This window comes from Microtus pennsylvanicus, chromosome 17, assembly GCF_037038515.1.
Source record: "Microtus pennsylvanicus isolate mMicPen1 chromosome 17, mMicPen1.hap1, whole genome shotgun sequence".
Classification (NCBI taxonomy): domain Eukaryota; kingdom Metazoa; phylum Chordata; class Mammalia; order Rodentia; family Cricetidae; genus Microtus; species Microtus pennsylvanicus.
In genome coordinates, this window is record NC_134595.1 from 7,957,947 (window position 1) to 7,977,300 (window position 19,354).

The 19,354-nt window shown below is 38.1% G+C and overlaps 1 protein-coding gene across 1 annotated transcript in view; it reads left to right on the forward strand.

The window, feature by feature from the left end:
- Cps1 (carbamoyl-phosphate synthase 1) overlaps positions 1–19,354 on the forward strand; it is a 109,494-nt gene that overhangs the window by 47,612 nt on the left and 42,528 nt on the right. Inside the window, exons 18-21 of the mRNA XM_075951710.1 lie at positions 1,139–1,349; positions 2,762–2,960; positions 4,859–5,035; positions 7,994–8,112. Of these exons, the coding sequence (XP_075807825.1) occupies positions 1,139–1,349; positions 2,762–2,960; positions 4,859–5,035; positions 7,994–8,112 (706 nt within the window). The remainder of the gene's footprint in view (positions 1–1,138; positions 1,350–2,761; positions 2,961–4,858; positions 5,036–7,993; positions 8,113–19,354) is intronic.

The window sequence follows — 19,354 nt, forward strand, 5'->3', positions numbered from 1 at the left end:
TCACCAAGGAATTGAGAAAATAGTCTCAACAGTGACTAAAACAGATTTTTAGCAGGTTAAACTAAGTGGCTGTAGAGGACAAACATCATGGCTTACGTTTCAGAAATGCTACATTAAAGATGTGGCAGGCACCTCAGAGAAGGGTCTTGGGACTCTAGAACAGGATGCAGGAGAATACAGAAATTAAAATGTTGACAAAAAGTCATTGGAAATCATTTAGTGTAGAAGAAATGACTGAAACTAGAGACACACATACCCTTTTAGGGATATAGTCAAAGAAAGGTGAGAAGGGGATCAGTTTTTGATACAATGAAAAACAATTCAATTCTAGGTCAGGTCAAAGAGAACGAGTGAAGCAAAGGAGATAAATAGGAGGAAATTAGGTGGAGTAATATCAAGTAGGTCAATGCAAGAACATATTTTACAAAAGAGCTTTCTTTGTGATAGTATTAATTCCTATGCTAGCTCAAGAATAGAGATTTAATTTGATTTGGGTTTTTATAAGTTCAAGAAGAAAAATTAGTTATGGAACCTATACGGAATGGAAGTATATGATAAGGAGGATAAGAAACTTGACAGAATTTTGAGATGTTTAGTGAGGAAAGTTTTGTATGTCTGACAAAGTTGGGAACTGGTTTCTTGAGAAGAGGGTCACTGAACATGTCTGCATGCAGAAGGGAGGAGAATAAGGATTCTGGAATTAAATATTCAAAGGCCTCATGTTAGAGAAGCATGAGAAGGCAGAAATGGGAAGGCAGAAAGGAGAGAGTTGAACCAATCTAGACACAAGGAGAGAATATTCTGTGGAAGGAAAAACTTGAGAGGCAATTTGAGATGAAGGAAGAGCAGCTGAAGGGGCTGATGGAAATCTAGTAAGCTGATAATTAACTTTACCAGTTAGATGAGTGTGGCTGAAGTTGGGGAGGAGTTGTTTTTATAAGTAAGGGCCAATCACATGGGCAAACAAGAATTAAAGGGAATACCTGATGTCTCACTCAAATACATATGAATATTAGTTTTAAACCTTTCTTCAAATCGTCATCCTATTCTATGCCCTTGTATCTTTTTAGGGGATTAAGGCAGTCAAGTCAGCTGTTAAAATATGCCACCAACTAATGGGTGCTGCTTGTGTTAACAGGTGATTCAGTTGTTGTGGCCCCCGCTCAGACACTCTCCAATGCAGAGTTCCAGATGTTGAGACGCACATCAGTCAATGTTGTTCGCCACTTGGGTATTGTGGGTGAATGCAACATTCAGTTCGCTCTTCATCCTACCTCAATGGAGTACTGCATCATTGAAGTGAATGCCAGGCTGTCCCGGAGCTCTGCCCTGGCCTCCAAGGCCACTGGGTAAGACCAGAATGATTGACCATAGGTTTGCAATTTCTCTGCAGGTAGAAATGGGAAATTGGCTGCTAGGGGAAGACAATTTGTATTTGTAAAATCTACCCTAACTTCTTGCGTGCTAGCTCCAGGACATTTAGAGAACCCCAAAGACATGGTTAGTAATGAGCTTCCTGCCAGATTGAGACCAATAATATTGCTAGCTGTCTTTGCTGGCTAATCATAAACCAATCAAGATCTGGATGATCGAAACAGGTTGTGAAAAATATGCTTTTTAATCACACTTTTCAGATGTCGTGGAAAAGTGAAGACTGATATTTAATTTTAGTTTTCAACTGCCTATATGAGTGGTTAATAAAATATACTTTATTCAACTCAACACTTCAGTATAGATCAATTTGGTTCTAGAAATATACACAATAAAACATACAAAATTACCCATTAGCTTATAATCAACAATTAAAAACAATTCCACAAGAATAAGCAATGTAGGATCTTTGCACGGATAAATGTTACAATAAGTAAGTTCAATGTCCATTTAACAGCTGCTAGCAAACATAATTGAAAGGAAAGTAAATAAAGCCCTTTGTTTCTATTGTTCATTTTAGCAACTGGCATTTAAGTTTTATGACATCTAAATGAAGAAAATATTTGCTTCTTTAGTATGTTTATGTAGCTACACAGTGGTCAAGGTTGTGGCGCTCTGCTTATGGATCAGAAGACCTGATTTCTTGCTTGGTTCATCAACTGATGTGAGCTGCACATAGCGCTTACCGCCTTCAGTTTCCTTGTCTACTAGATGGGAACTTGTACTGAATAACTCATATCTAATGCTATAGTTCTAGGAGCTATTTTATCAAGTAAAATGATCTGAACTGACATTCTAGAGGATATCCAAGTTTCCAGAGGGTTAACTTTTACAAGAGCCCAAAGTTTAAATATTTGGAGATAGAACCAGGATTCAAACTTGCTAGTCCAAATTTCCAGGCCGTTTGCAGTACACAGTAGCCCCAAATGTCTCCTTAGATACACGTAGTGGTGCATGTTTTCTCAGAGACTATTTTGCAGATTCTAATCTGAGTGGACATTAAATTCTGGTAGTGGAGGGAAAATCTTGTTTATCAAGAAGCCTTTCGATTTTGTGTTGAAGGGATGAAAGTTGGAGGCTGTAGCAATACTAACAGGGCTTACCAGTGAATTCTCAATGGCTGTATGCTTTATCATGCACCACTTTATTTTGTAAGTGGCTAGTAAATATTCATACATAGCAGAAATCAGGTGTGTCTTATCCTTGAAGTCAACCAATTATTTTAAAGAATAATTTGTTCATGTTTGGAGCTGTTTTTTTTTAGTATTTATTGCTCAAATTATAAAAAAAAGAAAGTGAAGGTAGAATTCCTTTACCTCCTGCATTACAGCTACCCACTGGCGTTCATCGCGGCAAAGATTGCTCTAGGAATCCCACTTCCAGAAATCAAGAATGTTGTATCTGGGAAGACGTCAGCCTGCTTTGAACCTAGCCTGGATTACATGGTGACCAAGATTCCTCGCTGGGATCTTGACCGTTTTCATGGAACATCCAGCCGGATTGGAAGCTCAATGAAAAGTGTAGGCGAGGTGAGTCCTGGATTTAGCACTCCATTCACCTTCTATTTGGTTTCTGTAATCTTGTCAACTCCTTAATACCAATGAAACTCAAAAGGTTGAGCATCCGGATACTGGGTTCTTGACTGGAGAACATGTAGACATTTCATTTCCTTTTTAGTGTTTTAATATTGCTTCTTTTGAGATTTAGTATGTTAGTTATTACACGATATTTTTATGGACTTAGAGTTGCATACAAGGGTAAGGCTATATATGTGGGCATTATATATATATACATCTCACAGATATAAATCTCATAGATATAGCTTAGATGAAATTTGTTTTTTCATCAAATCTAGAACTAGAACAGTATAAAAGATCATATAAGGGCTGAGAAGAGAGTGAGTGAGTGTGCAAAGTGATTGTTACACCAGCATGAAGACCTGATCTGAGGCCTCAGCACCCACCTAACGCCAAGTGCGATGGTGTAGACCTGTAATCCCATTGCTGGATGGGATAGGCTTGGGAAGAAGATGAAAGAGTAGAGATAGGCAGGTTGGCTTTCCCCTGGCCAGAGGCTGCCTGGCCACCCAATTTAGTTAAATAGCAAGCTCCAGGCTCAGTAAGAGATCCTGTCTCAATCACTGATATGGAGAAACCATTTAGGAGTCATCCCATTGTCAAGTTCTGGCATCCACAGCACACAGATCAGTAAGTGCATGCCTCACACCTACAGTTTTACACATGGACATCTCACACACAAACAAACACCACACAACAAATAGTGCAGTGTTCCCAAGCCTCAACTGGTCTGACGTTGATTACTTGACTTTAGTCTGTTCTTGTGAGCCGTGGCTGTCATTTTCCTATGCTTCCCATTTCCCCAACTGTAGAGGAGACAAGCTGACTCCATGAGCTCTCACAAACCTTCTAGGGCAACAACTCCAAACTGAGCAAGCCCAGCGCCATATTAGTCTCCCGCTGAACTGAAAGGTCCTGCTACTTTGTGTCCCTCTGCTCTCTGAAAGCTCCCCTTATTTCTAACTACACTTGGGCCAGTGTAACAAAGGCTTTCTGCTGGGAATTAGTGATATATGAATATATATCCTTTACACAGTTGTCACAACAATCTCCTAATCTGTCATTAATGTGATCTTGAGTCTGTATGGGGAATCATGAAAGTTTACAGAAGGCTGTATTTGATATTTTAAACTAGAGCCCAAAATCGCACAGTAATTTACTGTTCCATGGAAAGATTCAAAGACAATGTTCATCCCCTTCAATAAGTGGGTAAGGTACAAAGCCAGATTAAATTTAGTTTTGAGTACTAACTGGTTCAGACTAAATTATCTCTTTTGTTGTTGTTGGATACAATAAGCTATAAAGACTAGCAGACATATAGAATTTATCATGGTGGAATTTAACCTCTATCTACATTCAAAAATCACAACTGTCTGTTTTTGTTATGATTCTTAGGGGTCTACTAATATCAATACTTAGCTATAGAAAAATGGATCCTTATTGATACTCTTAAAATTGTCGGTATCTGTGTTAATATGCTTCTTTTCTCCTTATTTGCTTCCTATTATTCTAAAGGATACTAGCATAATGTGTGCTCTTTTAAAGGGAGGGTCCCTATGCTTTAGGATTTGTTCCTCTTTTTAATACTATTATCTTTCAGAACAGGTACAGGCAATGTCTTCCTCAGGCTCAGAGATACAGCTATAGCCACTTGCTGCTAAAAATCCTAATAAAATGTTATGGCTTCATTACATTAAAAAGCATGGAGTAAAGGGAAGGGAAAATAAACAAAATCTCAAAATCGACTGATACTTTCAAATCTTTTGGCAGTTGTCAGGTCTTTGGAAATATTGCACACCTAATTTTGCGAGCTTGTTCCTTCAACACAAGCTTCTTCATGTGTATTCCAGGTCATGGCCATTGGTCGCACCTTTGAGGAAAGTTTCCAGAAGGCTTTGAGGATGTGCCACCCGTCTGTGGATGGGTTCACTCCCCGTCTCCCAATGAATAAGGAATGGCCAGCAAACCTGGATCTCAGGAAAGAGCTGTCTGAACCCTCCAGCACTCGCATCTACGCCATTGCCAAGGTAACACAGGATGAAGGGCCGCGAAAGTTAGTCAGCCTGGCAAGCCTGTGCCCGTCACACATCTCTGCATGTTCTCTCTCTCTCTCTCTCTCTCTCTCTCTCTCTTTCACACACAAACACACACACCTCTGTCTTATCTCTCTCTCACACACTCTTATTTCATCAGACATTCTTCTAATTGAGTAATAAAATTTATTTATTTTTTAAAATTTAGCGAATGGCCCAAGGGTACATTGTACTTTTTAAGATAGCCACCCAGGAAAACGGCTCTTCCTTTCAGCATACACGGCACCAGTACTTCAAGATTTTATAGCACTGATTTGTCCTTTCTTGTAACCTTTGTCAATGCTCCTAGAAATGCATACAACTATATTTAGAGAGCAGATCCATACATTGGTATCATACAGCACATCCTAATCCCTCCTGCTTCTCCGTGTTTAAACACCAGGCTGTCTAGACTGAGATGGTAGGCTCCTCCTTGTCATTATCTTAGTGGTGTATCTTTTAGAACAGAAAGCCCCACGTTCCTCACTTCCATCCCCCAGTTCCTTTTCATGCAAATGAAGTGCCATTTTAATCTCCATTCATATTTACTGTGCTTAGAGTTTTGAAGTTTCGGCTCATCTGATTTTATGAAAGGTGACTTGGGCAGCTGGAATCTGTCTGGTCAGAAATCCCTAAATGGCTTTTTGACATTTAAGGAAGCACAGGCATTAATCCTCCAACAGTGGCAAACCACACTGGGTTCACAAAGCTCCCTTGGCCATTTTATGTTTGTGTACATGTGGGATGAGTTAGTGAAAATATGAATTTTATGAAAGAATATGACTTATGTAATGCCTTCATAGAAACAGAAAAATGCAGCCTTTGATGTGAAATCACTGCAGCTCAGCAGCATTTAGGGACAGTCCTGCAGAGAGCGGATGGAGAGCATGGCTATTTCTTTCATAGCATCTGATATACAGTATTCTCATTCTTATGGCTTCTACATGTAAGATAGTAAAGTCCTGTTGAAATTTTCTGGGAGAGACCATTATCTTTGATGAATACTTTCTAATTTGGGTGTCAAAAATTATGTTTTTCTGTTGTGTTGGGGGTACAGTAACAAATTGAGATTTTTCGGGAGGTCATTTTATTTTATTTATTGTTTCTCTCTTAGCCTTTTATTTAAAAATCCATGACATTCAAATGTGTGGGTCTGGATGTGTACCAATACATCCATCTGTCTGTCTGTTTATCTATCTATCTATCTATCTATCTATCTATCTATCTATCTATCTATCTATCTATCTATCATCTTCTCCCCTGTGGGAAAAGTGGTAAATGGATTTTTTTCCTTGAGTCTAGTAATCATGTTTCTGCCACTTCAAGCAGATGAAAAAGGACAGCATTTCCTAGTTCCCAGCCAGGCTGTAAAACGCAGGGAAATCTCCCATTCTTCTCTAACAGACATACAAAGGATAGGAGCACAGGGCAAATGTGTGGAGGTTCATCCTGCACAGAGCATGCTGTATATAAGCAAGAAGTGCAGGCGTGGCGATAGCAATTATTGTCTGCCAGAGTGCTGGGACGAGGAACTGATTTCTGTTGTTAGAGGCCTTCACTACTGCTCATATCCACAGCGACCAGGAGCTTGTGATTTTGACAAAGAACGTAAGGACAGCGCAGGGCCGAAGGGGAAAAGAATGAAGGGCGGGCGTAAATCTCCACCTGCTTCGTGATTCTCAGAAAAGGGCAAGGTACCCTGAGGTCTGGTCTTTGCAACACTCTTATTTCTGGATGACTGGATCATCACCTCTTGATTTGGGGAGAATGCAAGGTATTAGTTTTGATGTGAAGAACATTTGTGCAACCTCAGATGTGTTTGGGGTCTTCCTAGATTTCATTACAGTGGGGTAAGATGACAGAGTTGCCGTGTGGACAGATGAAGGCTCAAGACTAGCAGGCTAGCTTCATGATGGAGGCAGGGTCTGACTGGGGGTTATCCTTCCTCAGAGGGAGATGGGCACCAGCTTCTAGGCCTCTGCTAATCTCGCATCATCAGATGTACTTTTTATTTATCTGTGGGAAGTATGGGTGACTTAGTTTCTGTGCACCTCATTTTGTTAATGGCTGGCAGCTCTTAGGAAATATGGTTAATGTAGGTCTTACGGCGTGCCTGGGATTTTGTGAATTACTAATAATAAAGTTAGAAAATGAGCAGGACTCGGAGTGTTTTCATTAAATGTTATTATAGTCTAGTCAAGTGAATTGTGAACCTTGCTGTAGCTCACAGCTGACAGTCATGGACTTCCTGACAGTACAAATCAGCAGCGCTTTGTGGAAACCAAACTCCGCTGATTCAAATGTAACGGCAGAGTTTCTAGTTAAGAGCATTTCTCCTCTGAGCTTAAAAATCTAAAGTGTCATTCTAAAACTGCTTGGAAATAGGTATTAGACGTTTATTATTGTTCACTGATTACATGTATACTTGTATAACCATACATAATAGCAATGGGCACATTTTGAGCTGGTTTTGAGAGTCATACGACCTGTTAAGCTCAGGGAGTAGTTAGCGTTTTATTCTTGAGAAGTTGTGAAAGAGAGCTTAAGAGAACGGTGGGAGCTGCTGAGAGAGTGGAGCTATGGTGTCACTAGATCCCTCTTAATTCCAAATGACGGCTTAGGAAATAGTGACCTGGCCAAATAAAGAGGAGGAGACAGGACCTGTTGAGACTGTTCTGAGCACACACTTCTCTTGGCTGCTCAAAGTGCTTCCTCTGTATGCCATTTGTGGGTGCAGATAACAGAACCCTAAATTTATTTCAAGGAACATCAATGATTCAGTCTCATATCTCAGTTGGTGATTTGACCACAGGCTCTCTAACTAATGTGGAAAGGAAGGGCTCTTATGTTTCCAACTAACTTAGCCATCTAGAAGATGGTTGCCCAGGCATGTGTTTACTCTTCTTCTCGCAGGCCCTGGAAAGCAACATGTCCCTCGATGAAATTGTGAAGCTCACATCTATCGACAAGTGGTTCTTGTATAAGATGCGTGACATTTTAAACATGGACAAGACGCTGAAAGGACTCAACAGGTAAGAGGGTTGCTTTCAACCACTCTACGTATTTCTCGTGAACTTTTGAGCAGTTCTCTTAAAGTCTGCTTCAGTGAGTTAAATGGTGCCAACATTAGGAAAAGGTAGCTATGGCCAACAGATGACTAGTGGTTTCTCATATCATTTTAAAATATATTTATTAGTATTTTGAGTTATTTATACTTTTATTGTTGACATCAAGCATTATGACTTTTAACTAAGTCTTTTGAGCTCAGAATAATTAGAGTACATTTATAAATATGTATTAATTTACATATTATTAATCAGAAATTCAGCAAACAATATTTGAGTTTTATGTACACTTTCATTTCAGTTTTGAAGTTTAGTTCTGCTTTAAATATTAATCTATAAATCACTATATATCGATGGAGAACGTATTCCTCTCACGTTCAACTGATATTTTTCAGATGGGGACTTTCAGTTCAGCATATAAATAAGTCATATTCATGTGTCGCTCAACAGCCTTTCTACCTCTGACTAGCTTACAATTTTTATTTCTTTGTCGCCAATTATTTACAAACTTCATTTCATGTTAATAATATTCTGATCATGTCAGGTAATTAAAATTTATCCTTTTATTATTTTTTTATTTGAAGTCTGCCTATGGGTTAGACAGGTTTTACACATACATCTTTCAAAAGAGGAGCATCTATTACCAAACTAAGATATAAGTCATCTTTATCTTCTCTCTCTAATACACTGAAACACACCGATGCTCGCGAGAAATCTCATCTCCAAGCCTAGGGACGTGCTTAGAGAAAGAAAGATTTCGTAGTGTAAGTTCTTTTCAAATGACTTGGAGAGATGCACACTAATTATGGATAATGTTGAGGAGATCCAGAAGGTGGGCTGCTCATGTGTTTAGCGATGACAACCGATAATTGGGCTATTGCATTGCCTAACTGAGGTGTGTGCATGACAGCAAGCAAAGAAACAACTGATTTTTCTTTGGAATAAGATTAGTCTTTGAAAATTCGATGTAATAATTACCCATGTTAAATCCTTGACTTTGTACACAGGGACTTTGCCAAGCAAAGATGAGAGACTGGCCACCGTTGCCCGTAGTCAATTTTTAAAGAGCTTATGTTGAATGAACAGTAGTCAGCAAATAATAAGACAGAAGGGAAACTATACAGTAGTCAGCAAATAAGACAGAATGGAGCCTATACATTTGTCTAAGGATTTTGCTGACTTAGAGTTTCTTTTCTTGGTTTATGATGCTAGCAGAACTTCCATGTTGAATTATACCACTGTCCAGTTTTAGGCAACAGATTTCAAAAGCCTATTCAAACACTCTGGGGAAACCACACGGGGGCGCTAGAAACTCACAGTATGCCAAACAAACCCTGCATGGAGAGCCCAGATATCATTGTGATTTGAAGTGTGCATTTGACGTATGTTCTGATTTGGGAGCAAATTTAATGTTTTAATTGAATAGTTTTTGTTACAACCAGAAATCAGGTTAAGAGTTCAATGAGGCAGAAATAGGTGTTTATGGGTAGAAAACAGGTAAAGGAGAATGACTAATTCACAGCTGTAGGCGACTTATACCATCTCGGCTTCAACTTCTGTTGCATGCACTTGCTGACAATTCGACAATTTTAGTTTCCATTTTCTGATATAAACACATTCATAATTAAGCGTTCTTTCCTTTGTTCATAATGGTCTGCACAAAGCTACCATAGGGGTTTTAAAACAATTTTAGAGTTCTAAAACATTATCACCGTGTAAATATGTTTTGATGCCTATTATAGCTTAAGATCTAAAGACCTGTATTGAGACTCAAAAGCAGTAAACAAATTCTGCGTTAATTATCTGAGAGATGCTGTCTGTACTGTTCTCTTTCTTTTTGGGTTCCATTAATTTAACACATAGCACTGTGGCGGTTGCTATGTTACATAAAAAATCAGAATGGATGACCACTGTGGCTAGCGGCTTCATTCCTTCTATGGAATATAAGGGTCTGAAGTCTAAAGGATATCAAAGTTGACTGATTCTAAGTATTTTAGACTCAAGTTTTCTAGCCCAGTTTCAATCACTTTTACCATATGAGGTCTTTGATTTCCTCAGATGTTTTTAAATGTCCGGAAATGCTTAGTGTTCAAATTATGCATCATTCCCAAAATAATAGAATCACCTTTTCATCAGTTGACATCAAGGAGTGGACTTATATGTTGCCAGTTTGGATAAGTGTTGAAAAGACCAGTTGTTGTTCTTTTTACATTTATTGGTGCTTTACTTTTGTTTTGTTTTTTAATCTTAACTGTTCCTACGTTGGAAATCTGACTTTGGCATGTGGGCCCAGGAGGTATTTATTTATTTGATGTATGTTGAGAGGACTCCAAAATTTTCCTGCCTCTGCATATCTCTGGTGTCACGTGCACAAATCCTTTCGCAATTTTCACATAGTTTTTTGAGGAAATAGACAGCAAGGGTCTCTCACTTGGGAGAACGGGATAAGTATGGAAGGCTTGACATGGGTTGTTTCACCTTGCTTTTTCCTTCTGTATCAAAGATATCCAGGCTGAGTGGCCATATAGATTAGCTTATTATACTATATACCACCTGTGGAATTATGGGCTCACTCCTAACTCTAGATTCATAGTCTTTCTGCTAATGTATGTGCAATAGTTTTGATTGTGAAGCTCCAATAATGAAAGAATCAAGGTTTCCTGGCACATGCCAAGTACCCAAAGAGGGCTTTACTTTTCCTCCTTAAATAACAACTGTAAATAACCTTAGACACAAGCATTTAAGGGTTCCTTTTTAAGAGATACACTTGGAATTTGCTGACGTATTTACCAGGTATCATTCTTTACTTTTATGTATGATATTTTGCTATCTCTTTTAGTAACTCTGGTCTGATAGTGAATCGGCATAGGACAGAGTAGCCCCTCAGACAGTTGTATGGCTGGGGCAGATTGTAAAGCCACTGGCAGTAAGACCAGGATTTAACCCTGCTGTTTGTACTGGCTTATCTAACTTCAGTATCCCCCTCTCCTCTCCCAGTTCCTCCATTCCCCTACCTCTCCTCTCCCCCAGTATTACTTCTTCTTTCCCTTCAGAAAATGGCAGGCCTTCCAAGGATATCAACTAAACAGGGCATAATAAGTTTTAATAAAGCTAGGCAAACAGGCACATCTCCTCATATTAAGGCTGGACGATGAAACCCCCTAGGAAAAAAGGGTCTCAAAAGCAGGCAAAAAGAGTCCGAGACAGTCCCTGCTTCCACTATTAGGGGTCCCACAGGAATGTCAAGCTACATAACCATCACATACATACACAAGTCATAGGTCAGACCCATATAGGCTCTGTGATTGCCACCTCAACCTCTGTGAACCTTTGTGTGCTTTTGTTAGTTGATTCTGTGGGCTGTGTTCTTGTGGTGTCTTGACCCTTGACCTCAGTGTCTTAACCCTGAGTGTTTACCCTACCAGTGTTCAGTTTTCATTGTTGTAATTGCCAATCCATGAGCACAGAAATGGGATATATGACACTCTAAAAGCAATATTCATATTTACTAATTAATATGATTGCCATTATTTAGGCAGCTTCAGCCAAAACATCTCCCTTTTCCACTTGTGTTCACTGACTTTCGTTTTGTCTTTAATTATTTATTGTGCTGAAGAACGTACTAGGGAAGTTGCCCATCCTAGGCAGTTCATCAAAGTGATAAATGGGATACTAACATTAATCGACACCGTGTAATACCATTGATGTGAACTATTCTTATAGACTTTGTATGGTTTCTCTTTACAGAATGTGATATGAATTAGGTCATGCAGGATGCACGCACACCCACACACACCCACACATACATGCACATGCACACATGAATATGCATTGGAATTTAGAGGTCTAGTACTACCAAATATACCTATTAACTGCACATTAATAGATCATTGATATGTTGATAGATTATTTTCAAGGAGTTTGAGTACTTAGCACTGTTTGAATTTCGAGTGGAATTAACCATGTGCACACATACACAGACACATATCTGTTTATGGGTATGAACAGGTATGCTAGGTACCACCTAGAAGAACTAAGACTACATGTGATAAGTACCTCCAGCAGAGTTATTTTTGCCAATAGAAGCACAGTAGTTATGGCCATCCACCAGCACCTATGGTAAATGTTTTAATTGTATTACCGATGACTACACAAACATAGGCACAGAGATTTCATAGCTGGAATGACATTGCTATAAGTAAAGAAAAAGGGAAATAAAAGAAGGCTTATGTGTGGGCAGGAACTATTTTAGAACCTTATGCCCCAGACATTTTACTTATAGCATCAACTTGAATTGGCCAGTTTTCAGCTAAAAAGGTAAGCATATGATTTAAATGAATATGTACAGGTCAGAAAAAATAGAAGCCTTTCCATATTCTCTGTCTGTTGCTCTAAATTGTGTGTTTCCAAACATTATTCTTTTGGATTCAATAGCTATTTCTAATATAACCATTTCAAGGATGTTATTACACCCACCTACGTTAGAAAATACTGCATTTTTAGAAAAATAACTGGCTATACCAAAGCTGCATTAAGCTTTGCAGTTTTCTTCAAGTGAACGTTTTAAAGAGAGAAAACCTGTCCATGTTACGTTACCAGATGGAAGGCGGCCCACCACTATGGCCACTGCAGTTTTCCTGGAATGCTCCACTTTGCCCTCTGACTTTTATATTCAACGATACCATTTCCATAAGTCATGTAAGAGATAACTGTTGAAGGGATTTGTTTCCCACCATTTTTAGATGTTCAAAAGCAGTGTGCAGAAACAGTGAGATATGTTTTAGATCACGTAAACTTTAGAAGCTAAGATTTGGATTTATTTCTACATGAATGATTGACAGACATTTGCTATTGGTTCCTGGAAAATGCAGAAGTTATTTTTATTCAATATTCTATGGGCTTCTGTGATTTTTATGCTATGCCAATTCTGATAATATTAATACTCTCTTCCCCTTTCATCGCCCCTTACTTCTGTGGTCAATGTACTAAAGAACTGGAAAGCGCAATTTTCAAGGGTTCAGTTTTCACCTGCACTTGACTGTGTTTCGTGATAAAGTGTGCCCCCTGGTAGGTGCTGAAAAATCACAGGCACACCTATTGCTTAGGGAGACAATCCTGGGCGAGCCTAGTGAGTTCTGCTTGGGCATTCAAGTGCTAAATTAAGCTCAGCAAAGTAGGCCATTTCCCTGCAGCCATAAGCTTCTGGCTGATGTAATAACGCTGGTGTCACCTTAGCTGGAATAGTCCCTTCGAATGCCCTCTCCTACACATGCTAGCTTCTATTGACTTCTTATTTAACTTGCTCACAAGGCATGGCGAAATCAGACAAGAACACTTTGTGCTTACGTTTGATTGAAGTTTCCAAGGGAAAGTTGTTGCCCAAGCGTTGTTATAACTTAGACATAAGAATGAGAATGTCTGTACTTTAGCTCCTGGTGTTAATTTATAATTTCTGGGCTAAAAGTTTAAATGTAGAAGTCATTCAGGGAAACATACACGAGTATAGCATATTTGCCTGCTATTTGTATATTTTAGAATGACATGTGTTTATAATACTGCTTATTCTTTTGGATATAGAGCAGGATTCAGACAACAGGATACCTTAGTGCAACCCTCTGAATCGGTTCCCAGAAAATAGCCTATGTTCCTTCATAACAACACTAACGTAGGGTATTTCTCAGTTTAATCCTAATTATAATAAATGCCCCATTCTTATTTTACTAGACTGACATATGAGCTGCTGAATATGTGATATATGAAGTGTTAAACATAACAGGAAACCCACTATCCCAGTTATGACGTATTAATATTTTGTATCTTTTGCCTTCATATTCCTAGTTACCCACATAATGAACTTATTTTTTTAAAATTTTTCTTTGTTCCTTTGATTTTTTTTTGAAATAATATTTTAGAAACCCTAGCTTGCCTTGAACTCACTGGGTGACTGAGGGGGGCCTTGATCTCTTGATGCTATTGCCTCTACCTCTGAGGTGCTGGGGTACGGGTCTGTGCTGTATTTCCTGACTATGGTGAGGTTCTTTGAGAATAATAAAATCAAAGCATACATAAATAAGAATATTTTTCTTTAAAACAGAAATATTGCTATGGGAAATTTTATGTCTCAAAACTAATACAAAAATGCATTATATTTTAAACTGGCTTTTATGTTTTATAAGATGAGATAGGCTATTTTAAGTGATCACATGAAAATAAAATGACTATTAATTTTAACTAAGAATCTACTTAAACATACATGATACATAAATTTACACAAAACATTAAAGGTCTGAATAACACTTATTAATTAGTTAAATAGTAATTTCATAGTTTTGACAATAATTGTGAAATTTTCAAGTGTTGAAGCATTCTTGATTCTGGTGTGGACATGATGTTTTACTCAAAAGCTTTTCAGAGTGATAGTCAGATAATTCATAAAACTCCTATTATGTTACACATATTTCTGTATATTAATTTTACATATCTGAAAACTTTAAAAACTTTAAAACTACATATACTAGTGGTGTGTAAGCATGAATCTGTTAATCATCAATAATTGCTAGGTTATGTATATTGTCACTATGTCTAAAAGCAGAATAATAGATTGGGTATTTACTTGATATTATTTTTCTTTATTAGTAACCATGTTTATCTATTAGTATTTATTAATAAATATTTATTTGGTACCTACTGTGTGCAAGGCCTTGTACTATGTCCAGTATCATTTGATGAAGAATAATTTTTTGTCATTAGCCTGTCATAGAGGACTTATAGTCCGTATAAATAGCCACACATAGATAGGCTTCATTGATGGACACATTAAAAATGGAAACAATAGTTCGGGGAAATTTAATGAAGGTTAACACTTAGAGGCCTAATGCTCTTACACGCACATCTCATGTCTCAGCATGAGTGGTCTGAGAAGAATTCATCCTTGCTTTACTCTATAGATGAGGGCTGCCAAACGCTCACATTGATCCCCAACGTTGCTCAAGTTGTTCATGATGAACTTTGAGTCTAAAGGAAGTATGCCTTCCTTTCAAATACCCGATCTTAAAGAGAGAACTTACTATAAAACAAATCAGTAGGAAAACACTTTCAACAGTCAGATGCATCATAGGAGGGGAATGGGGAGAAGAGTGGGAGACAATTGAGTGAGTCTACCGACATAGATCACAGGAGACAGGGGGGAAGCCATAGGTGCACAGTGAGCAAGGTGCAGTGGGAGAGGGCAAGGATTCTCCTTCACAAGTAAAAAGGCACGGTTACTGATTTTTTTTTTATGTTATGGTTAATGAAAGGGAAGAGCCTTAACTATTCAACGAAGACAGTGTAAGAGCAGAGGTTAAACCCAATGTTGTCTAACTATTTGATCTTCAGTCGTAGTGGTTAAAACTACACAGTACTATTGTTCTATAGTTATTACATGCATGGCAGTGTCCTCCAAAATTAAATTACAAATTTCACTAGGGAGAATAGTAAATATTTAAAAGTCTTGATGTACATTTTAAGTGAAACATGTACCATTTGTGTGAGTGTGTGCGTGTGTGATGTGCGAGTAAGGGCACATGCTATGGTGTGTGTAGTTAGAGGACATGTTTTGGGAGTCATCCCCACTTTCCTTTGTGGATTCTGGGACTGGACTCAGGTCTTCAGGCTTGTGTGGCAAGCCCCTTTATCTGCTGAGCCGTCCCACTTGAATAATAAACTTTTCCACCAGTCTTTCTCAGTAGGAACTTCCCTTGACTTGTTAGAACATAAAATAAACTTCACCTTTCCAAGGAAGAGCATTGGTCCTGGGACACATGCATATAATTTGCAGCTGTCTATTTATCTTTTATTTTCTTAGGAATCAGCATAAAAGCAAGCACTTAGTAAAATTTATATGATAGCACACTAATTAAATAAAAAACATTATTGATCTTAATGAAAATTAGAATTTCTCAGTTATAGAAAAGAAAGGAGAAGGAAATAAAACACATTATTCCTGGCTGCTTAAAAGGACCAACCAAATTACTAATTGCAAGACGGATGGTCCGGGAAATAAATGACTGTTGCAGAGGACAGCATAAATCAGCATGGTTAGCTTCTCGTTTTTCTCTAATTAACTAGGAGGGATCTAAATGAGCTGTTTACTAATAAAAGAAGCTTTATCTAATTATTTTGTATTGTGAAATAGAGATTAAATACATAACCACTAAGCACTAGAATGTATACAGGTGCAGAGTAAAGTTTTTGTTACTTTTTGAAAATAGACAATGTTTTTATACTTTTCCAGAAAACAATCTGTACCTTCAAATTTGTACAGTTTTGCAGCTGACAAGAAATTTTCATATATATTTTCAATTGTCCTGAAGGATCTGGTTTGCTTCGTAAAGAAGGTTAAGGAATACCCAGAGACTGGAATGAAGGCAACCGCGTTTCTCTGGAGACCTTAAAGCACATTTGTGTTATGTATGATGCAGTCAGAAAATCGCATGGTCCTATTTGTTATGGATGGTGAAGCTGTGCCACACGGGGGTGTGTGTCATCTTGTATGGCATGTTGGCCAGGGGAAGTCAGGGACTCTACCTCAGCACCTCTGCCTTCATTTCTAGTCACCATCCCTTTTCTAAAGCTTTTAGAGACATGCCTTTTAAACAGACAGTTGGAGATCAGTCCGCTTAGCTGTCATGTTGTGAGCTGCATGCTTTCCTGCCTCAATAGTTGACCTCACTCAGAGCAGAAGTATTGTAATGAACATGACCTTTTCTAGAGCTCTTCTGGGGAACATGCAGCGAGCCTGACAGGGAAGAATCCTACAGTCTGCATTTAGAAGATGCAAAAAGAATTTTAAAGGCACAGATATCTCAGAGCATAGTCTTCAAAACATTTGCTTTCTTAATAGTAACTTCTAACATATTTACTTATATGTATATATGTTTATATTTAAAGTAGTGCATGATGCTGCTGGATGTCGAGGAGTGAGTAAAACAGTAAAGGGAAAATGAAAATTAAACAGGAAAAAGAGGCACAGTTTCACAGAGCCTTGACCTCTAGGGTGTTTTTGCCTGGTAAATAATACCCAGGACTCCATTACAGTACATAAAGTCACAGAGATGGAGATGGAGTGCCGGAATGGCATGTCTCATGTTGACACCCAAAATTGCCTGGGCTCTTTCCCTTCAGAACGTCAATGTCCGTTCTCAAAGAGTGAAAGCTATAATGATCTTTATTGCCTCAAAGACTGGGCGACCTAGGACAGAAAGGGGTACAATGCCTGAGGTGTGGCCCAAATCCAGGGGACTTTCTAGTTTGGCTTGATGAGCTCTTTCTGCGTTCCTTCCTCTTCCTCGTTGTTGCCATTGTGGTCCTCTGGTTTCCATTCCCTTTCTCCTTGCATTGATCTCCACGAACCACTTATTAACTGGTCAGTGCATGTGCTTTGTTTTATCTCTGGCTTTTTTCTTTCCTTTCCTTCTTGCTTAGTGGAGTCAAGAGTGATGGTAGGATTTGACTAGCTTCCAGAAGTCAGTGAAAATCATGTATGCACCGAAGTTACATATTTGTTGCTCAGTCGAACATATGTGGTATTTGAAAAGCTCTTCTGTTGAAATAATACCTTTTTTTTTTAAAAACAAAGACAAAGATCTTCAAATAGACTTATTATTGAAACAAAAGATGATAACATCTAAGAATATCCGGTCTGGGTTTTCTGCCAGTTCTTAGAATGTTCCCTTTTTATATGTGCGATATAAATTTAGAAACTATGTCCATGCAAAACTTAATATTTAATTTACCTAATGTATTTTCTTTCTGTGGTTTTTTTGGGGGTGTATAAATTTAAAATTATAAATGACTGTGTTAATCAGAAGCCAAACAGTATTTCATTGCATAGACTCTGCCTTTTGCTTCCGTTCACTCAGGCGAGGACGACTGGAAGTCTGCTTCATTGAATGGAGTGGAACTATTTAGATATACTCAGATGTATGATGTACTTTGCTGGTTGTTACTTGATTTTCACCTTTATCAAATTATAAGCAGAGACATAAAGAGTTCAATTAATAGTCACTGATAAATAAAATGTGATTTATTAAGAATCAGAATTACAATAATCTATACTGGGATATTTTTTCATAATTAGTAATTTGTATATGATCACCTTTTGAGACAGGATCTCTCTCTTATGTAGCGCTGGATGTTCTGGAAGTCATTGCATGGACCAAGTTGACCTCAAACTCACAGAGATCTGCCTGCTTCTATCTCCCTAGAACTAAAGGCATGCACCACCACACCTGGCCTTAATTAGTACTTTGGTATTACTATTAATAGGAAATTATACTATTAAATATGATAGATATTAGTGATTGAACCAGATTGAAACTAATATCACATATTTCTAAATAATCAGGAATTATAAAATTTATTTAAAAATGAATATAAGGCTGGAGACGTAAATTAGTGATAATATACTAACATAGCATGCCCAAGGCATTGGATTCAATCTCCAGTATCACAAAAATAAACAAAGAACTGTAAAAAGGAAGACAATATATAAAATACACATAAACACACACACACATATATATGAAGCAATAATATAGAATAGAGAAATTAGAAATGGATTATTTAAAATATCAACAGTATCAATTTCTCATCAAGTTTTGGAGTTGCTGTGTAGTTTGTGTTTTTCAAGCTAAAGGGCAGAGTCCTGTGATGCTATCTGTTGGGAACCAGTACTTCCGATAGGATGGCATCATTGATGCCAGCTAGACTGAGGTCCCAACAGGTCACTTGCAAGATGCTTTGCTTTCTCATGACCACTGGAGTTGCTCATGCCTGGCCTGTGTATGACATGCAAGCATGAACATATTATATTCTTTCAAAGACTCCCATTGCTGCACAGTAATACACCATGATGATCTCAGAAACAAAGAGAGGTTAATAGCGTTCTCCTTGCTGTATCATCTTTTAATTTTTGCTTTTCTGAGCACCATGATTTTGCAAAGGCTCTTCTGTAGTTCTCTTTAAGGATATAGGCCTGGCCTCTTTCCCCAAAGGAAAAAGATGAGATGACAAATTATCTTTCCCCCAGTGGAACTTGTATGATTGTAGCAAGGTATTAATATGCAATCAATTATTAACAATGTTGTATGAATCCGAGGGAGAAGTTGGTGAGGGTTTGGAGGGTGAGAACATGCCACTCAGTTTCTCTTTTCTTATTGAACCTGAA